This window comes from Amblyomma maculatum, chromosome 1, assembly GCF_055883805.1.
Source record: "Amblyomma maculatum isolate TAMU_Amacu chromosome 1, ASM5588380v1, whole genome shotgun sequence".
NCBI lineage: Eukaryota > Metazoa > Arthropoda > Arachnida > Ixodida > Ixodidae > Amblyomma > Amblyomma maculatum.
The window spans coordinates 455,080,223-455,102,270 of NC_139344.1; the positions used below are offsets into that span (position 1 = coordinate 455,080,223).

Sequence of the window (22,048 nt, forward strand, 5' to 3'; positions counted from 1 at the left end):
GAGTGAGAGGGAACTGCCAATATAAAATATAACTGGCTGTGACATTAAACACTATTATACTGTTTTACTGAGGTGTATTATAAAAAAAATGAGCAAAATTAGCAGCAGACTTAACTAAAGCTACCTGCAGGTAATCTAGGAATATATGGGATGCCCGCGTAGAGGTTTAAGTTAAAGACGCCCGCAAGACACAAGTTAGCCAGTTCTCTGAAAAAGGGTACTCTGATGCACTTATACAGCTCTCGTCATAACCGTTTTAAGGCATCCGCACCTATCAAGCTCGAAAAAAAAAAAAAAACTTCTGCGAGTGATAAGGAGAACGTGTTTGTGATCACAACAGCGTATCAGTGAGCAGCGATTAATGAACAATTCAAACTTGCTCGTTGTTGGAATTCCTCATTAAAGAAACGAACATGCATTCCTGCGGAATGTTTCCGCCAATAGGGGAGCCAATGTTAGACGAAAAAAAAAGAGAAAAATCAACAAAACTAGAGCACGCATTTTGGTATCCAGCAAAGCAATGAAAGATAAATTTAACGCTCATAAAGATTTACGGCAGTCCAAGGATCTTACAAGATATTGTTTTTATCGTTTTATGAAATGCTGTTATAATGAATAAGAAAAATTGAGCCATACGCAGAAACGAAGGAGTCCGCTTTGTCTTGCCAAGAGTGATAGATTTGGTTAAAGGACGATATTTCCTTTCGGTAAGTAGATACTCTATTTTCTTCAGCCATGTGTGCGCTTTTCGCCGCCCGCAGAAACGATAACAGCTGCGTCTACCTGCAAGGTGGAAAATCCTCACCCAGCTTTCTGAAGAAGATGGCGTAGCGGCATTTATAAAGGGACATGAGGTACTCGCTGATGTCCGGCACTTCGTGCAGCACTTGGAGTATCTCAGCTCCTTGGACAACCTGGATGTGTTGAATAAAGGAAATATGACGATGTAAAATAATAATCATCATCATCAGCCTGATTATACCCACTGCAGGGCGAAGGCCTCTCCCATATTTCTCCACTTAACCCGGCTCTGTGCAAGCTGCATCCACTTGACCCCTGCGAACTTCTTAATCTCATCCGCCCACCTAACTTTCTGCCACCCCCTGCTACGCTTTCCTTCCCTTGGAATCCAGTTTGTTACCCTCAGCGACCATCGGTTATCCTCTCTTCGCACTACATGTCCTGCCCATGTCCATTTCTTCTTCTTAATTTCCACTAGAATGTCGGTAACTTGAGTTATTTCTCTGACCCACTCTGCACACTTTCTATCTCTTAATGTTACCCCTACCATTTTTCGTTCCATAGCCCTCTGGGTTGTCCTCAACTTAAGTAGAATTCTCTTGGTTAGCCTCCACGTTTCAGCCCCATAGGTGAGTACAGGCAAGATGCAACTGTTGTATACTTTCCTCTTGAGCGATACCGGTAAGCTGCTAGTCATAATCTGCGAGTGCTTGCCAAATGCGCTCCATCCCAATCTTATTCTTCTTGTTATTTCCTTATCATGGTTCGGATCTGCGGTTACTACCTGTCCTAAGTAGACATATTCGCCTACTACTTCCAGTATTTCGCTACCTAATGTAAACTGCTGTTCCTTCCCGAGGCTGTTGAACATTACCTTAGTCTTCTGCATATTGATTTTCAAGCCTGCCTTTCTACTTTTTCTGTCTAGGTCATCAATCATTATTTGCAGTTCATCCCCCGAGTTGCTTAGCAAGGCAATGTCATCAGCAAATCGCAGATTACTAAGGTATTCTCCATCTACCCTTATCCCTAACTGCTCCCATTCCAAGTCTCTGAATACTTCCTCTAAACAAGCTGTGAATAGTGCTGGGGAGATTGTGTCTCCTTGCCTAACGCCTTTCTTTATGGGAATTTTGTTACTTTCTTTATGCAGAACTATAGTTGCTGTGCAGCCACTATATATATCTTCCAGCACTTTCACGTATGGCTCGTCTACACCCTGATTTCGCAATGCCTGCATCATCGCAATGCTTTTTCGTAATCAATGAATGCTATGTATAAGGGCTGGTTATATTCCTAGCATTTTTCTATCACCTGATTGATGGTATGGATATGATCGATAGTAGAGTACCGTTTCCGAAACCCTGCTTGATCCTTTGCTTGATTGCAGTCTAAGGTTGTCCTGATTCTATTAGTGATTACCTTAGTAAATACCTTATACGTAACCGACAGTAAGCTGATTGGTCTGTAATCTTTAAGGTCCTTAGAGTCCCCTTTCTTGTGAATGAGGATAATGTTTGCGTTCTTCCATGTTTCCGGTACCGTTGATGACACCAGGCACTGCGTATACAGGGTGGCCAGTTTTTCTAGCACGATATCCCCCCCCCCCCCCCCGTCCTTCAGCAAATCTAAATAAAGAGAAATCAAATAAATAAAGAGAAATAAATAAAGAGAAATCAAATCAAATAAACAAGAGAAACAGCAAATAAAGAGAGATCCAAAGAGAATGTAAAAGCTTCAATGTGTCAGGGATGAGACAAAAGGGTCTTTGGAGCCTTTAAGCGTTTTACAAGATTGAACGAGTTAATGAAAATTCGTTGTTTGGGCAAACAGAGAAATGAATGGAAATCTGACTACTCGAAGATAGTCAGGATGTCAACATAGTTGGCAACGGTTGTGGTGTTTGAGGGTCGCATTAGATTATAAATTTACTGTATTCTGAAAACCATTTCACCGCTTTTTTTTTTCTTTGTACAACGCAGACAGAACGATGTGGTACAGATTTGGAGTGAAATGCTATAAAAAACTACCAAACCTCCAGTGTAGTTTACATATTTGGCGCCAACCCTCCGAAAGGTGCTCCGCGCACATGCGCAGCTATTTTTAGCCTAAAATTGGATTTGAAAAGATATCCATGAACTGCGAACAAATAAAAAAAAAGAAACAAAATGGCGCGCTAATATGTTTACGCAGGGTATGTGTCTTCGCTGATAGTGCCTTTAGGCCAAACTTTCACATTTCCGACGAAGCGTCTGCACGTTTGCAGCACTGTACGCGATTTAACGCTTACAATTTCGTATAAGAATATTGCAGAGAACAAAAGATAAGCTTGCTGGGATAAATGGGCGGTAGATGTTGAAAGATAGTCTTCTGGAGATAGGGGTCTCTGTACTTCGGTGCTCGATAATACGTATAACGATATGGGTACCTGCTCCCGGAGCTCCACCCGGGAGAGGGAGATGATGCAGGCCAGGACTCCGTAGGTGATAAAGCGCTGGTATTCCATTAGCTCGTAGCAGGTGAATGTGGACACTGTTTCCAAGAAAAGTGTGGCAGCGCCCTTGAAGTCTCTCACTGCAATGCTGTAAACTGACTGGTAGACCTTCAGCCGATTCCTTCGATCCCAGTCACCACGTTCTTCAATCAGGCTGCAAGGACGCGTTAAGAAGAAAGTTGCGATGGTATTGTATGCAGGCCTTGCGGCTGCCAGGTACGTACTGCAAAAATTATACTCTCTCTCTCTCTTGTCACTTGCTTTCAGCACTGTGGAACGTAGGAGCCCTGTTCAGCCAATCACGAAGGAGCGTTAAAAGCGTTCAACTCCGCGCCGCGTCGCCTGCATGTCGGCTACACGCGGCGTAAGCAGATGTGGTTTTAAAAGGGTATAAATAGATCATGACTATGTACCTAACCTGGGAAGAATATTCGTAAGTTTAAGAATAGGCCTTTCAGTGGCGATACGCTGTTTGTCACATTCGCGCTTGTAGTTCATAGTATACAATATGAAGCCGCAGTGGCAAACCAGCCTAGTGCCGCAGTCTGGTTTTCCCAACTGCGACCATTAATCACCCAACCGATTTTCTTCTTTAGTCCTGGGAAAGTCAAAATCATCACCTGAAATAAAACACAAAGGCAATTTACCACTTATGAATGCTTCTGGAGGGGAGATAGGGCCAAATGGAAGCCGGAAGCATAATTTCCGACCAATGAACGAACTAAGCAACCCAGCAACAACGATGGCTCGAGTGCGAAGCAAGACGGGCTGCTTCGAAGTGGGCCGCTATGTTGAGAACGTAGGTTAAGCTACACACGAGTGGCGAACGCTAAACTCGGAAAATAGCGAATGCAAATCAAGTTTACGTCAAAGTTCGATCTGAAACCACGTTTCACGAATACGCGCTTTAACGCATGTCGTCCCGTATGCTTTACGGAAACTTTATACTGGTACTACTTCGCGCAGCGACACACTGCCGCCTTTGCACATTTCGGAGGTTTGTTAATGCAGCAAGGAACTATTTTATATACGGCGAGGATACTCGACGAATGGCGAGGATACTCGACGCAGCCGAGATCCTTTTCTTGATGCAGCCGAAGAGAGCGGACGCATTTCACATGGGCTCCGCGTTTGTTCGACTTTTTTGGCAGCTTTTCGAAGTTTTCACCCGGATTTGTTCTCTGAATCAAGTGGCGGAATACGCAAGGACCACGGCGACACCAATTTTGGGCAAGTGGACCTCTGATTCGGCATTTTTTTGGCTTTTTAAGACCCGCGTGGAGTAGCTAAGCCTAACGGACGCTTCGACGAGCTAAGCCTAGGGAGCCGACCGCGTCCTCGCGGGCCCTACCCGAGACCGCTCGCTGTCGAAGAATTTAAGCATGGAGGCCCCACGGGCAACGGTGGTAGCGTCTGCCGGTGGCCGGTGCCGCTCAAGGGGGCCGGTGCCGCTCAATAGGCGGCAGGTACGTCCCAGAGGAAAAAGTGGCAGAAGTATTAGCAAGAAGAAGGGAACGAAAAACACTAAACCTGAAGAAAAACAAAGCCATGGCAGAGAGGATGGTCGACAAGCTGCAAGTTCGCCTACCATCGGGAACAGAGAAGATTGTCCTACGACCACCGGGAGGAATCGACAACATAAAGAAGAAGCTGGGGGTTTTTGCTGGAGACGCTATACTGGAGGCGGCAGGTCTATCCCCCATGGCAGAAGAGGACATTGTCTTCAACAAAAATAACCACACGATCCTAATATCAACCCCGGACAAGGAAAGGGCCGAGGCTTTCGCCAAAATCAAGAACATCCGAGTAGGAGAAGAAGATGTTGAAGTGACTGGCCGCCCGGCGATGCCCGAGGGGGGCAAAGGCGTCATCTACGGGATTAATCTGCAGTTGACGGAAGAACAAATACACAAGGCGTTGGACAACCCACGGAACCCAACGTATACGGCAGTAAGAAGACTAGGAAGGACGTTTGAAACAGTCATCATTAACTTCAAAGAACTGGAAGTACCAAGGGCCGTAAAATTCTTCAGTCAATGGATTCCATGCAACCTATATAAGAAAACGTACGACGTGTGCTACGCATGCGGCAAGATTGGGCACAGGCAAGACGTCTGCCCAGATCCAACCACCACCCGCTGCCGAGGCTGCGGGCTAAGAAATCAGCCAGAGGAGCATGCCTGCGAACCGAAGTGTCTTCTCTGCGGGAGAAAGCATCAGTTAGGGGACCCGACATGCAGGGAACTCTACAGGAAGCCTCACTCGGTTAAACAACGCGACGCGGCCCAGGCCGAGGCTGGTGCCGAACAAGACAAGAGAGGAGCGACCACGGGCAGAGGCAGGCCTCCAAAGGAGGTCATTCTTCCACCTGCGGCCAAAAAACAACGATCCGAGTCCAGGGACACAAGTGCACCCCAGCCGCCACCCAGAGACCAGACCCACTGGCCGGACCTGCGGGAACCAGGAGAAAAGAGGACCCACTCTGGTATGCCTGTCAGCTTCGCAAGCGCGGTCTCCCATGATATGACACCAGAATTAGAGGCACAGGCCAATATGTTTAAAAAAGATAGAAAAGAGAGATGAGGAAAATCGCCATCTAAAAGAAATAATTAAAACTCTAATGGTAACAGTAAACCAACTCAAAGAGCAAGTTGGGCAGCTAACGAACACTACAGTGCAAGCTACGCAGGCGGCGCAAAAAAGACCGCTTACCCCTGTCCAGAGAATAGCCGCCCCACAGGCGCAGCACGAGGGCAGCATGGATGTAGATACGGTAGGCACCGCAAAGAGGAAGGCAGAGGATCATGAGACGGCTCAACCCGAGAGAAACAAAAAGATGCACAAAAATATTAACGAGAGCGAACTAGAAGCACGCCTCAAGGAACACGAGGAAAGCATACTAAGCAAACTAAGCGATATCATAGATAAGAAAGTCCAGGCTATAACAAATCAAATGAACTCACTTCTGACCGTGCTAGGAGGCGAAGAAAGAGCTCATCCCGATCCGAAGCCTCCCTCGAGGGCGGAAGCCCCGTTCTCTCACTCATCATGGACAAGACAGGGACCATAATTTGGCAGTGGAACTGCAGGGGCTTCAAAAAGAAAAAAGCATTGCTGCAACAGCACATTCTAAATCAATGAGAGCCTCCGCTTGCTGTGGCGTTACAAGAAACAGGAAAGCCCCCAGTCAAAATTTCAGGGTATCGCACATTCGACAGCGGAAGAGGGGACAAATCTAGAATAGCCATCCTAGTAAAAAATAACATTGCGGCCATTGAACATGACGCAAGTACGGATGAAGTGGAGCCGTACTCGTAGAAATTCTCACCGGCAAAAAGAATAGGGGAAGCATATTCGTCCTGAACGCCTATAGCCCCCCTCGTCACAAAAAGGCACAGTTTGAGGCGACATTTAAGAAAGCGTTGAGGACAGCAAAATCATGCCCTCTGCTCATAGTGGGGGATTTTAACGCAAATCATCACGAAAGGGGTTGCTCCAAAATCGATAGGAAAGGTAGAATGCTGTGGGAAGCGATTCAGAAGACAGGACTCTCGCTATTCACGGATCCGAACAAGCCAACCAGAACGGGCAAAAGCGTCTGCTGTGACACATCACCGGACCTAACACTAGGACACAGGACGGGCAAAACGTCGTGGAAGAACACGGGCGAAAATCTTGGCAGCGATCACTTTATAATCGAAATCCAAATTGATAGGAAACTAGGGGTGCCCATACATAATTCAAAACAGGCCACCGCAACTGACTGGGACAAATTCAGGGATATCAGATCAGCAGCAGACTTAGGCGAAATCGGAAACATAATAGAGTGGACGTCAACCGTTGTCTCACACGTAAAACAGGCCACCGAAACAATAGAGGGAGATGACCTCCCATTCCGATTAGACAACAAACTTAGAAATATGTGGAACCGAAAAACAATTCTCGAGAATAAGCTAAAGCGCCAGAAATGGAACAGGAAGCTCAGGAAGAAAATAGCCGAGCACAATAGAGAAATAGAGAGCTACGCATTCAAACTAGAAGAGAAAAGGTGGGATCAAAAATGCGACGAGCTAGAGAAGAATATGAGCCATCCCAACACGTGGCGGATGCTGCGTCACCTCATAGACCCCACCAACACCAAAACCCACGCTAACATTGAGCAAATCAAGGCCAGATACAAATTTGACGGAATTGATGAACAGCTCATCGACCGGCTTAAAGACATATATATAGGCCCCGCATTCCCGGCAGTGGATAAAGAATATCAGGGGGCGGAGAATCCGCTACTGGACGAACCCATTCTAGTAGCAGAGGTCAGAGCTGCTCTCTTTGACCTCAAAAGAAACACAGCACCTGGACCAGACAAGATAACCTACGGCATGCTTAGGAACTTAGACGACAACTCTATAGTTCACCTTACCGCATATTTTAACAAAGTTTGGGAATCCGGGGACGTCCCTAAACACTGGAAACATGCCAACATAATTTTAATCCATAAGAAGGGCAAAATCCCGGGTAAGAAAATCTCAGGCCAGTTTCACTGACCTCGTGTCTAGGCAAATTAATGGAGAAGGTAATTCAGACGCGACAAACTCGATTCGCGGAAGAAAACAGCATCTGGACCCACGAGATGGTAGGTTTCAGACCACACCTTAGCGCTCAAGATACCATGCTAAGGCTCAAACACGATATAATAGACAAACAAAAGACCAAAGATACAAGAGCAATATTGGGCATAGACTTAACCAAAGCGTTTGATAATGTCAGCCACTCGGCAATCCTTGACGGCCTGTCAGATATTAGCGTAGGGAAGAGGACCTTTGATTACGTCAAATCATTTCTCAAAGACGGAACAGCAACTCTGCATATGCAGAGCCTCAGCTCGGAAGAGATTAAATTAGGAAACAGGGGCACCCCACAAGGGGCCATCTTATCCCCCTTCCTATTTAATCTAGTTATGAAAGACCTCCCGCGCAAATTAGGAAGCATCGAAGGGCTAAAAATGAGCGTCTACGCAGACGACGTCAATGTTTGGCTAAATGAGGGCAGTGATGCGTCTATCGAGGAAAGACTCGAGCGGGCAGCCGACATCATAGACCTCCATGCCAAAAATAAGGGTCAGAGCTGCTCCCCGACGAAGTCGGAACTACTAATCATCAGGCCTCGGACGAGGACAGCCAATGCATCTCCTCCCAGAATCTCGATAGAATTGAACGGGAAAGAAATAGTGCAAGTAGATGAGATCCGAATTCTGGGCATGCTCATAAGCAAAACAGGAAACAATTCCACGACTATAGCTAAGCTAGACGCGCATGCAGACCAAGTAGTAGGCATCATTAGAAGAATCTCGGCCAGAGGTAGAGGGCTAAAGGAGAAGAACAAGTTGAGGCTGGTTCAGGCCTTTATCTTGAGTCGGATCTGCTACTCAGCCCCATTCCTTAACATCAAAAAAGCAGACAAAAACAAGTTAGACGCCATAATAAGGAAATGCACGAAACGAGCACTGGGACTCCCAATCTCGACCTCAACCCTGGCACTAGAGGGAATGGGGGTGCATAACACATGGGAAGAGTTAGCGGAAGCAACGAGAACGGCGCAACTCGAACGCCTAAGTCTAACTGAGACAGGACAGCAGATTCTAAGCTGGGTAGGACTCCAATGGAACAGAGGCACTAAACACCAGACGTTCCACATTGAGTCCAAAATTAGGAAAGCCCTCACGATCTCACCGATACCCAAGAACATGCACCCACAACACGATCAGGAAAGACGCCAGCACAGAGCCAAACACTTGGTAACAAAACTAAGCAGAATGCTACCCTAGACGGTTGCCTACACAGACGCCGCTTTTGACGATGACGGGAACTCTGTCTCGGTGGTACTCGACGGGTGCGGAATAGAGCAAGGCAAGATATATACAAGCAGAGTAGACGCCACGGCAGCGGAGGAAGCGGCGATCGCTCTAGCGTGCGTTAGTACGAATGCGAAGGTGATCATCAGTGACAGCAAATCAGCAATAAGGAATTTCTGCAAAGGCAAAATATCACACTGCGCGTTGGACATATTATCGAAAAACAACGTAGACAGAGGGATCACCCTAACCTGGGCCCCCGCTCACACCAACATACCAGGAAACGAAGCGGCCAACGCCCTTGCCCGAGCGTTCATTATCCGGGGGGGACGCCGGCCTCAACATAACTTTAAAGTCGAGATGCTCGCGACCTACAACGAAGTCATTGAGCAGTACAAGTTAGGACGGCGGAAATATCCACCCCCAGATAGGTTCCTCACATCCACAGAGGCAGTCACCTGGCGCCGCCTGCAAGCCAAAAACCACATGTCTCCCAGATGGAGCCACATGTCTCCCAGATGGAGATACCTCACGCAAACTGGAAATCCGGAGGACCAATTCTGCAGATTCTGTAGTGATATAGGAACTTTAAAACATATCCTCTGGGAGTGCAGCCACTCCCCGGGCTACAATTTATTCAAGGACGCAGAAGCATGGGAGACCGCGCTTCTTAGCGAAGACCCGGCGACACAGGCCAACATTGTCCGTCTGGAAACAGAAGCGGCGAACCGCTTTGTCTACTAGCCCCTGCCTCTTGGGGTGACATCGGGCTCCCTGGACGCCTGCGAGCGGTGCCGGAGCTCCGGTGTCGCCTCTTCCGGACAATAAAAGTTTTCACCACCACCACCACTCGACGCAGCCGAGAAAGCACGTACAAAGAAATGTAGCGTTGTTGCGTATTGGCTGTTTCTTTTTCTAAGTTTGCACGGCAAAACATACGCAACGACGCTGAAGACACTTTGGTGTACACGCTTGAGGGAACGATGGACTAGTAAGAGGAGCTTGGGCACCAGGGCACACTTACGCAACCCGCCAGGCTTGATCGTTTTTTCGCGCTGGGGAAAATGTCGAGCGCACGAACCATGACATCCTGTTGTGTAGCGGTCAAGAAATGCAAACTGCAGATAGTGGAGGCAGTCAAGCTCAAAAAGCTAGAGCTTACTTGTCCGGACATCCTTGCGCTTGGCTTTTCCGCAACCCGACTGTTGCATATCCCGTAGTAATAGTCAGTGCTAGCCCAATACTGTTCATGTTCGGGGTGTTATATATATATGATCCCATTTTCTTAATAGAATATAAAGTAAATCGTTAGCTAAAATGTTTTGGGCTATTGCCAACTGCAATAAGTAGCAATGCTTTACTAATTCAATGAAACTTGATTAGGAGTGATAAATTACTCGTAGTGGGCTACGAACAATTCTGCTGACGACCCGCGCAATTCTCATGCCTTGCAAGTTGATGCTTACCACCGATGTGGATCTTGTAAGCAAGAGAAGAAAAAAAAAGATTTTGGGTCTACTCCGTCCACTGATCAAGATCGTCGTTCAGAATGCTTATGTTATTATTACATTTACATGTAGTGGCAAAATACATTAGGCAGCAAAATAAAATTCAAGGACGCAATGGGAAGAAATGAAGGGTCTACTCCGTGCTACGCTTTTTTAAAGCGAAAGACGTTCTAGGATTATGGAACGAAATCCCGTGGGCGAGAGTTGTGCGCGAGATCTGTCATACTCCACGACATTATAGTCCTAAAAGCTTGCGTACAAAAAAAAAAAGTTATAGTCCTTGTCTAGCGTTCGCATGTGCCGTCTGCAATGTCGCGCTTGAACGCGCGCCAGGGAACGTTATGCGACAGGAGTGATGGTGAAGCGTGAAAAAAAGTGCGCCAGATACTGCGTCTTTCCTCTCCTGTAAACCAATTATAAGTAGCACTACAACGAACGCCCATCAGAGCCAAACGGTGAGAAGCAAATCATAGCAGGACCTACCCTTCCTTTTAAAGGGTATTTAGGAGACATCTTGTTTTTGCACTGTGTAGTCCATACTGACCCCTCCTCCCTGATCTTCGCGTGGAGGACGGCTTAGCAAACTTGATGTTTTTTCTTGATGGAACAGCGCAAAACATCGGGACAAGAGACAAGCGCTGTGTCTTGTCCCGATGTTTTGCGCTGTTCCATCAAGAATGAATAACCAACATGCTCAAGCTGCTGTCCTGGTTGATGTTTTTACTGGTTGAAAACACCGCGCAGGGGGAAGAAGTGTTATATCCCGCCAAGGGTTCCGCTGGCCGCCTGTAAATGATCGATTGACTCTACTGGAGCCAACGCTGAATTGTGCGCGTCCAAAAAAATTAACCTTGGCTTAGCTCTGCTATGCGTGTATATGTAGCGAAAAGCAATGACTACCTCGGGATCAGAAGAAGTTAATTTCTCCAGTCTTCAGCGCCGTTCGTCAGCAGCTAAACTCTCTTTGGCTCCCATGTCAAGTGCGTCTCTCACCGGGGTTCCATAACCCGTTTACAGGAAAGGAAAGGCGCTGCATCTGTCACTCGCGGACGGCAAGAAGCGCCGCCCGGCGGCGTTGAAGCGCACTTGTTCCAGCTTGGTCCTCATAGCTGACGGCAGATGCGGGACGTCACATTCTTGTCGTCACCCTAATTGAGTGATAACTATTTTAGTCTGGTACTTTCAAATTGCTCGCCAAACGCAATATCTGACACGTGCAGAATACCGCTATAATCCTCCCGATACACAAGCGAAATTATGAGCACCGCTTCACGACAGCGAAATATGAGCACAGCTTTAAAGCGCTCGGCTGGGGATATAATATATTGAGGTTAAATTCTCGGATCGATACACATTTTTTTAATTAGGAGGAGTAGCACACCTCTTAAGCGTTGCTAGGCAACGCCGGCAGGGCTTGGTGAAGGTCAAATGCGCAGCGCATTTGGCCTTGGCTGTGACGTCACGGCATACGACATACGCGAAGCTAAGGGGAGGATATCACCGGAGGCGGGCAAAAGTCTCACTCAAAGAACGCTGAATAGAAAAATTCTGTTACTTTGGACACCCGCTCACGCTGCCGTCCCTGGTAACGAGGCGGCTCACGAGCTAGCCCAAGCTCTCTACTTGTGGGTAGCCGTCGAGCCCCCCGAACACTGGGCATACGACCAGCGTCTGCAAAATTACGGGGAAATCATCGACCATTATAAATTGGGACGTAGACTGGTACCCCCGCCAGATGTTAGCCTAATTAATAGAGAAGCTGTCGCGTGGAGGCGGCTACAAACTAATTTGTTCATGAACCCGGCCTGGGCGTTTCACGCGCTACCAGATCTTAGGGACAATGATCCTTGCAAACACTGTGGGGCGAGAGGGACCCTAGACCACCTAATTTGGCACTCAATCTCGAGGGATAGGACAAAATATTACAAGTAGAGAAGCCTGGGATACCCTGCTGCGAAGCGCGGACCCTGCGATCCAGCCCCGCACCGTTCACCTGGCGGAAGAGGCCGCAACAAGCCACCTGCCAGCCTTTAATCCGCGGGCGCACGACTCCCCGTCTTCCCGGCACGCGTGCCGGAGGAGGGGAAGAGGACACCCATTTCCGATGGAATTAAAAGTTGTGCAACCAACCAACCAATCGGCTCTGACCCTCGTAGTGAAGCTTATCGCTTCAAACACATGCGCCTCTCCTAGTTATATCACTCGGCGAGTGGCGCATGTGCAGCTGTGGCTAAAAGGGATCACAAGCACGCCAAATCCGTTGTTGAATAGCGTAGTGAAGCTTTACGCTTCGAAACATTGTGATGCGCTCGCTCGTTCAGGTCAGGCTGCGAGAAGCAGCCGTGTGTTCTTGGAATAAATTCTGTATTGGCCCCATCGCCGCCGATACAATAGGTTACGACTACCTGCCTTGTTCTTGTCCTTGGAAGCGTTCGCTCAGAACCAAATACTTTCGAACCTGAGTTCTCACATTCAAGTGCTCGCGTGGTCTTGCGTTCGAATTAGAGTAGAGATAAAAGGCGAGGGAAATGCGTTGTCTAAAATACAGCGCGATATGCTGTGGCGGTGGCAAAGTAGTCTAAAGCAGCGTAAATTATACGATGCTGATTTGTTCGCTTCGGCTGCTCCTGTGCCCGCTCGAAACCACGTTTTTTTTTCTACTTTTTTGGTCATAGAGGTGACCAGCGCCAGTTACCGTTCGAATAAGCGTATTATGACCGGAAGCGCGCTGAGTGGATCAAAGAAACGTGAGCTGACATGCTGCAGCGAAATCAACAAAAAACGGGCATTTTCAGCCGTGTTGAGACGTTGACAAGATATATCGTAGGTCGCTGGATTTTGGAAAATCCTGTCGAGCGTGACTGGACTTTACAAGAAGTGTAGTAGAGATTGAAAAAAAGTTACACGGCTGATAAAGTTAGGAAGTTTGCAAAAATTAGTGAAACGCAGGACCTTGTTAATAAAGGGATATGGTGCAGGCCTTTTCCACGCAATAACTGTAATCAGTTTCATTATGTTAGCAAAAAAAGGTAATAATTGGGACGAATTGTTCTCCGGGGGCCGAAATCTATTCGAAGAGGAGGAATGCCGTAGTGGTTGGCTCCGAATCCACAAAATTGGTGACAGCTTCTGCGTCCTTTTTTCCCCACAGAAACATGCGGACGCTTGAGCGTGGAAAAGAAAGATGGTTTTGGGGGAACTAAAGGAAGCAGTTGTTATGTTCGCCTTCACCCTAAGGCCTAGCGCCGTCAAATGTGAAGTGCGCACGTACCTCTTTGCCTTGTCGATGTTGCGCGTTATGAGGTCATGGTCGAGGTAGAAAAGCCCAATGCGGATGATGTGGAACAGCAGGTCCATCTTTTGGCCAAGGGAGACCGTCTTGTCGTATGTCTTGCGTATCTGCGTCAACGCAGCCTCCTGAAGGAACAAAGAACGTCACTCGAACTTATTGCGAAAAACGGCAACAGGAAATTGCAAAGCTTGAACAATCACAGCCGCACACAAAATACCGCGCTCTTCCCAAAAACTGAGTTGGGAGTGACGGCTCAATGAAACTAAAGTCCCTCTGCTTGGGCAGAGAATGGTATTCGTATCCCAGACGTGGCGGCGACATTTCAAAAGGTATGAAATAAAGAAACAAAAACTAAAAATCGATGAACAATACGTGTTCGAGATTTATTTGGTCGGTTTGTGAGGTTTAACGTCCCAAAGCGACTCAGGCTATGAGAGACGCCGTAGTGGAGGACTCCGGTAATTTCGACCACCTGGGATTCTTTAACGTGCACTGACATCGCACAGCACAGTGCACGTTGTTGTTCTTTACCACGCATTATATAAAGCGCAAACATAGGGTGCGGGAAAGCAGTTCAGTGATAATTTTCGGCTTTTAAAAGAGGGACGAGGCCTAAAAAGTAAAAAACCTTTCTATACATACATGAGACCTTATACAACTACCGGCTCTCAGTTAAATGAAAAGCGACAAAAATTAACAGCCACCTGACCACTAAAGGATGGCCGCAAAGAGGGCGCTAAACTATACTGAATCAAAAGCAGCATGGTTTAGGTAATGAAAGTCTGAAATGTTGAATATAAACACGGAAATTTTAGAACACGCAAATTATTTCGACTAGTGGGAATTTTTTGTCCACAGTCGTTACAAGTTGGCTAAAAATTAAAATTTTGAAACAACGTTTCTTCCGGAATCAACATTCTTGGCAACACTGAAAAATAGCCTCCATCATGTACTCTAAGGTTTTGCTTAGCGCCCTGCACTTGTGATCCTTAGAGACAGAGACGATTTATGCATCTCGAAAGCCAGTGACGTAAGCTGCCATTTAAGCTTACACATGGCTCAAAGCAGTGACGTCGCAAGAGGCACATCCTGGCACTACGCAGTCTCCAAGCTGAATAGCCCACCTACCTTGTCTCCGATGCGACTCAGGTACTCTGCCTTGGCCAGGTGAGCCTCGCGCACTTCCGTCTCGCTCAGATTCTTCTCGGCGTCCTCAATGGCTGAGTCAAGTCGCAGAATCTCGGTAGCGTTGGCCACCTTCATGTTGGCCAGCAAGTCTTTGTCCAAGGTCCAGCCAAGCTCGATACAGGACTCTTCGTAGAAGGGAGCCATGTCTGCAGACGTTAGGGAGTTACAAATCAAGGGTGAACGAGAGACACTTCACAGTACCTCAGCTGATGCCATCTCGTGCTAAAGATGACGGACGGATATGGTGCGGGAGCAGAAAACACCAAATTGCAAACGTTATACCGCCATGTTTTTAACAGCGTTGGTTGCACAGGAGCTCTCACCGTTTCTAAACCAGCCGCCGTTTTCCGCAGCCAATGTCACTGTAGGGGCGTTGAACTCCGAGAACAACAAAGCAATAACCACTGCCCGTTTCTGTCCTCAACTGTTGCAAGCATAACACAGTTTAATGTCTCTAGGCAATTTTTCGCGACCACCGTGTCGTTAAGACGCTCCCGCGCCATTTTGGCAGTACCACTTGACCTGATAGCGGTATATCTCTCGTTACTATCGAAGACCTCTTAATAGCACGATATAATCAAAACGAAAGAGCTCGGGTATTCACGCTAACGTTGAGTGCCACTGCACTACGCCCTTTGCTGCCGACAATACGACTGGTGAATTGTGACGCTCAAAGATGTAGTGGTAACAGTGGAGGAGCAGGGACGCCCTAGTCTAGGTGGCTCTTGTTGGAGACGCAGACCACTCTGTCGGAGTTCTTAGGGGTAGATATGTACAGCACGGAACGTCACGCGGAATGTAGGCGCAATAAGGGAGCAATTACTGGCATCCACCTAAGTGCAGCCATACGGCTACAGAGGAAAGCTATACAGCTTCCTCAGAAACTTCGTAGTTAAAAATTTGCCCTGATCCGGGAGTCGAACCCGGGACCATCGCCTTTCCGGGGCAGTCGCTCTACCGACTGAGCTAACCAGGACGGTCAGCAGATCAGACGGTAGGGCGAAAGCGAATTGATCTATAGCTCGAAGTGGGAATGGTGTTGGTCGAATATTTTAGGGGAAACCCCCAAGGTGGAGTAAATTTGTAATAAGGGAGTAATTACTCATTTACTTTGTAGCCGTATATGGCTTCACTTAGGTGGATGCCAATGAGTGATTACTCCCCTACTACAAATTTACTCCACCTTGGGGGTTTCCCCTAAAATATTCGATCAATGTAAATGCAGCGCTGACACCTTGGTAACATATACATGTTGCTTAGCCAGGCTAACTTACGCACTTTTTTAAATCAACTCACTCCAGTGTCTAAAATGCATCGTGTTCACAACGACAACATCACGAAGTTTTTATAGACAGAGGAGCGTCTAGGTTTGCCTTGCTCGAAAAGTGACAATGTGCTGCAATCCTGTGTACTACATGTTCGCGATAAGCTTACAATGAATTAGATAGGCGCTGGTTAGACCTAAGTTCTTGAACCATCCCCGGAAGCACCAAATTTATTCACAGCTCATATTATCAACAATAAACTTCCGAGAAAACTGCTGAATCAGCACTGGAGAAATTCGTAAGCCTGACCATTGCTGCTGCACACGGTGTATCGCGCACCCCTTGAGATTTCACGCTTCAGAAATTGTGATAGCAGCTGCTTGTTGACGACATTTTAGCAAACTGCGCATGTTTTCTTTAAGGCGAAAGCCCTCTTTGGCTCATGGAACGAACCCTTGTGCTCGAGACGTGCGCGGAATCTGTGCATTACATCTATGCGTTGATGTGTCTGTAATGAATCATCGTGATGACATCATCAGAAAAACGAAATCTTTTCTCCACCGGGAATCGAACCTCCATCCCTCAGATCCCCAGCCGAGCGCTTTATCTTCGCCATGCTCGGGACTATGAAACGCAGATCATAATTCTCACTGTCTACCGTGAGGATGATAGTAGCGATGACAATGACACTGCAATGAGTAATAATAACGACATTGAGAGTAGCAATGCTAATGCCGGTATAATTAGCTCGTAATGATAATGACAGCAAGCGTGATGCGCCGCGTTCAGATGCAACGCTTCAGCTTTCGCATTTCTGCAGTGTATATTTCACAGTGCTCTCGGGATTCGTAACGTGGAAGCCTTCCTGGGCTCATGATGACAATCTCGCACAGGCGTGATTTGTCCGCGAGATACGTAAACGAGGTTCCGCGAACGACAAATAATGTGCCTCACCTTTCCTGTAACCAAAACAGAACACCGACGAACTTTGGTGCGCTCAACGGAACACTGGTTCTGTTCGACAAGGGGCGTACAATGTACCGTATGCAGAAGCAATTCTCAGGCTTTCGCATTATCAGAATTTTAAAGCGAGAGCTTTTCTAGGCTCATGGAACGAACTTCCGTGCGCGTAATTTGTGCGCGAGATATGTTCTTGTTGTTGCTGCGACTGTAGGAAGAAGGAAAAGAAAAAGCACGGTCCTGCTACTGGCTCTGTAGCTGAGCCACCTCCGCTGCCTCGTGCAGACAGAAGAGAAAATAGAAAAGAAAGAAAGGAAGAGGGAGAAAAAGACGCGGGCCGCAACAACAGCAGTCGTCCACCACCGAAGCAGTGGCGGGTGCAATGACGGCCTACAAAAGATAGATTAGGTGGCAGGCTAGCCCCCGCCGCAAGCGGCGGTGACCTACCTGTCCCAGCCCCACAAGGGAGTAAATGTTTTCCTCAATGTATTGAAAAGGCGAAACAGGTGATGAGCTGCGCCAAAATTTCGCGTAAAGAAGTAACGTATTCGTCGGCAGTTTTTTTTCTTTTTTCTTTTATTAAACGATACTTTACACGTCTCATCAATTTTACTCATTTTATTCGTTTTTTCTTTCAAACAAGATTTTTTTCATCCTCTATCTAGTACAAAAATAATTGGTTCACAGGAAAGGAAAGGCGCGGTATCTATCACACTGTTCTGTGAACACCTGAACCGCGCCGTAAGGGAAGGAAGGAAGGTGGGAGCGAAAGTGGAAAGAGAAATGGGTGCCCGTTGTTGAGGGCTCCAGAGTAACTTCGACCATCTGGGGATCTGTACGTGTACTGACGTCGCGCACAACACTGACGCCTCTCCGTTTTGCCTGCATCAAAACGCAGCCGCGGCGGTCAGGATCATTCCTAGATTTATTTTTTTTTTTTTGGGGGGGGGGGGGGGGCAACTTGATCGGTTACGACGAAATCGTGTACACAACGTTTAGGGACGCCAAACTTCATAGACCATGCTAACGCATTATGATTTAATGACATATATATCGCCGCGTATGTCTGTGAAGGCGAAGGCTCTTTCGCGCATCGACTCCCTATCCCACGCTACATCCGGAGATGCGGGCCACCATGGACCGGTAGCGTGATGCCCCGTATGCTCGTTATGCGTAGGGTGCCTTCTAGCGCCATCGTCCTCTAATAGAGCCCTCTCTGCTCCTCCTACAGCAGTAGGGCGAGTAGGACATGGAAACAGAGGCACATGAGTTAGTTTAAATCCGAAATAGACCAGCAGATTTATGGTAATTAAGCAATGAAACAACACTACCCAGGACGCTGTGCGAAGAACTATTGCGCCACGAGTTTGATACGAAAGAGATCAAATCTGACGCAACATGAAGATCTCCTAGTGATGTCTTATGAGCAAATGGTGCTCTAGGGTCGACAATATGATGCGCTGGAATATGCGTACTCTACGCACCTGTGATTTGTAACGACTGGCTCTGCTTACGGGCACCTTTGTGTGGGATGATGGCGCTACCCGCGTGGCTCGCCACCTCTTACATCTACCACCAACCAGTGGAGGCTTGGGGCCCCCTTGTGTTTCAACTGTCTCCCGTGTCTTAGCCTTGAAACCTGTGACTGAGATCCTTGAGGCGGAAGCGTACTTTGGGCGTTCAGTTATGTTATACTGGTTGAGGACTGCGCGGCGCGTCTTCAACCGAGACCGTTACCTCGGTCCGCAACTGAGCGACCATCCTCCTACAGAGCGGTGGCGGGCATGAAGACCACGCTCGAGAGTGACCTGACACAGACATAGCAAACACGACCCCAGTTCGATACAGCGAGCTTATCGCCTGTACCAGACTGACGCAGGTCGAAAAGGCTAAAACAGTCATTTCCAAATGGCGCAGTTGGGCATCTGCCCGCGTACCAAGTGTACTTCAACTTGCAGAGGCGCTTGTGTGTTCCGCAAATGTGACAGCGTCTCGCCGCACGAGGAGTTCTCCTTAATGATCAGTGCGCCGATTGTGGCGCAGTAGAAACCATAAATCGTGTTTTGCTCCGTGCGTCGTTGCGCGCACAATGTGGCTCTTTGTACGCAGAAGATTTCAGGTACGCATCGACCCAAATATAAGTCGCCAGCACGACAGGTACACTCAGCTTGTGTTTAGTGCAACACTGGTTTGTGGAAGCGACCCTGTCTTGCTGAGGCTCGCCGTAGTTCGGCTTGGATCATGTACGCAGCGCTGCACGGTCTGCGCCTCCTCACGTGGAAGTACGTAGTACCTTTCTGATCAGCTAGCAGCAGATAGGGACGCGCAGTTTCTCCGGCTCTGGCACACACGTGATACTGTTCTAAGGGATGGCAGGCTGATGATGCTCGGCTTGAAGTATTACCTGGCCCTCTGGATTTTGTGCGCTGTTTACCGGAATGAAACAATTGATTTAGTTTTCTTTCTCTGTCATGCCCTTCTGTAAGAGGGATAAGGTGATGAAGTGTTAGGGTTCTGGACAGAGCTCGTAAGGTAAGCATGGCCTAATTTGGGTTCTGAAGTGCTTAGACGTATATTGATTTGCCATAGATCTCGGACTGAAAGCTCCCTTGAAACGTATGTTCATTGATGTGTCGTTTGTAAGAGTGTTGATAAACTTTCTTTTTGAGTGAATTGTACCGCAGTTTCAATGTCTAATACGACTTTGAAATTTGTTGCGCCAATCATGTTTACACACGCAATATCGGAGGCCTGGCAACGGTTGGCGTCGCAGCTGCTGTGTGAAGCAATCGAGAAACGGTGGAAGTGCAGGGAATTTCGATACACAATGGTATATCCGGTCTTTATGAGCTCTCATTACCACAGACTACACCCTCATCTATTTGTAACTATAGTTATAGTTTTCGACATCGTCAAGTTCTATCACCCCACCTTTGGCGTCCTGTTCTGCGCTTCATGAGTCATCAAGCCCTTAACAAAAAATTAGGGAGACGCTCAAAATTCGCTTAAGTGAATGCGATAGTGCCTTTCACGCCAGCTTTTCATTCCGTGAACTTATTATTTCCTCTAAAAGTACATTCTTGAAAGAAGGAACGCGCAGTATTGATCTCAATTTTCGATGGCCACCTGCCAATAATTTGTAGATTGGTTTATAGGAAAGTAAAAGCGCAGTAACTGTCATTCCTGGAGACGCACCTAAACTGCGCCGTAAGAGAAGGGACACTGCTTAACTATAGGACTCAATTATCTCACCCGTTCGAAATCATTCGAGAAAACCAGAGCTGAAACGGAAAGATGGAGGTGGCTGTTCGACCGAATGTTCTATACACTGTCGTGTAGTTATCCCTACCGAGACAGATCAGCGGTTAGAGCGCTCGGCAGCTGAACCCGAGAACGCAGGGTGAAATCCCGGCTGCGGCGGCCGCTTTTCGATGGAGGGGAAAAGCAAGGCAGCTGTGCGCTGCGCGATGTCACAGCGCGTTTTAACAGAACCCCAGGTCGTCGGCATTTCCGGAGCCCTCCACTGCGGCGTCTTTCATGTCGCTTTGAGACATTAAACAGAATAAACCAAAGCTAGTCGTGCACGAAACAAATAAAATCCCAAGATGATATCGCGGATTGCCGGCAAAAATTGGCCTTCCAGCATCCGCCAAGTGCAGTCAAGAGGACCAAGGAGAGTATATTCAGTGCTACATGAACCCGACCTTCCGCGTTTTGATGCAGGTGAAATGGATAGGCATCCGAGTGATGTGCGATGTCAGTTTGCGTAAAAGAACCAGATATGATCTTAATTTTCGGAGGCCTGCACTAAGGCGTTTTTCATAGCCTTAGTCGTTTTAGTAACTTAAACCCCATCACGAAAGCCGGTCTTGAACCCCATCAGCTGAACCAAATCAAGGAAACATTACCTCACCACAAGTTACAGCGCAAGCCGTTACAAGACCACTAAGGACACTGTTTCCTGACTGTCACGCTGATTGCACGGGTAGGATTACGGCTGCTTTTGTTATAAAAGTTTCTTAATAAAGAAACTATGAACAAAATTTAAATCGCCCCGCCGGGGTGGCGCAGTGGTTACGGCGCTCGACTACTGTTCCCAAGGACGCGGGATCGAATCCCGGCCTCGGCGGCAGCTTTTCGATGGAGGCGAAAAGCAAGGCGCCCGTGTGCTGCGCGATGTCAGTGCACGTTAAAGAACCCCAGGTGGTCGAAATTTCCGGAGTCCTCCACTACGGCGTCTCTCATAGCCTGAGTTGCTTTGGGACGTTAAACCCCACAAACCAAACCAAACCAAAATTTAAATCGAGCCGTCATCGCTTACTGTGCTCTGTGATGGCCGTCATCAGGTCCTGCTTCAGCTTGTCATTCTGCGGTTCATGGCGTGCCAGCACAAATTTCTTTTGCGCTAATTCGAGATCGGGATTCTTCGCCAAGCTCTCCTCTTCAAGGTTCTCCAGCGGCATCGTAAAGCAGGCCTAGAACCGCAACAAGTCGACGGCAGTACGGTCTCCGGCGTCCTGATTCTTTGCAGCCGGCACGCGCTGCTGAACAATGGAGCTTCTGCTAGCAGGCAGCGCTGGGGTCTCGATGATGATAGTCAAATTCTGATGTTGTTGCTAGGACTGAAGAACCTGCCGACCTGTTTTGGCTGAGCCACCATCGCTGTACATTTCTGACGGAAGATAGATAAAACAGGAGCAGCAATAAAGAAATAGAGAAATTGGAGTCGCCTGTTTCGACATCTGTTGT

General features: G+C 47.7%; 1 protein-coding gene across 1 annotated transcript in view; it reads right to left on the reverse strand.

Moving 5' to 3' along the window:
- The window catches only part of LOC146209705 (26S proteasome non-ATPase regulatory subunit 6-like), a 39,175-nt gene extending 17,413 nt beyond the window's left edge, over positions 1-21,762 (reverse strand). The window contains exons 1-5 of the mRNA XM_084587441.1: positions 21,621-21,762; positions 15,015-15,220; positions 13,866-14,011; positions 3,170-3,389; positions 806-914 (exon numbers count right to left, since the gene is read on the reverse strand). Coding sequence (XP_084443567.1) covers positions 806-914; positions 3,170-3,389; positions 13,866-14,011; positions 15,015-15,220; positions 21,621-21,762 — 823 coding nt within the window. The remainder of the gene's footprint in view (positions 1-805; positions 915-3,169; positions 3,390-13,865; positions 14,012-15,014; positions 15,221-21,620) is intronic.
- Between the last annotated feature and the right edge of the window lie 286 nt (positions 21,763-22,048).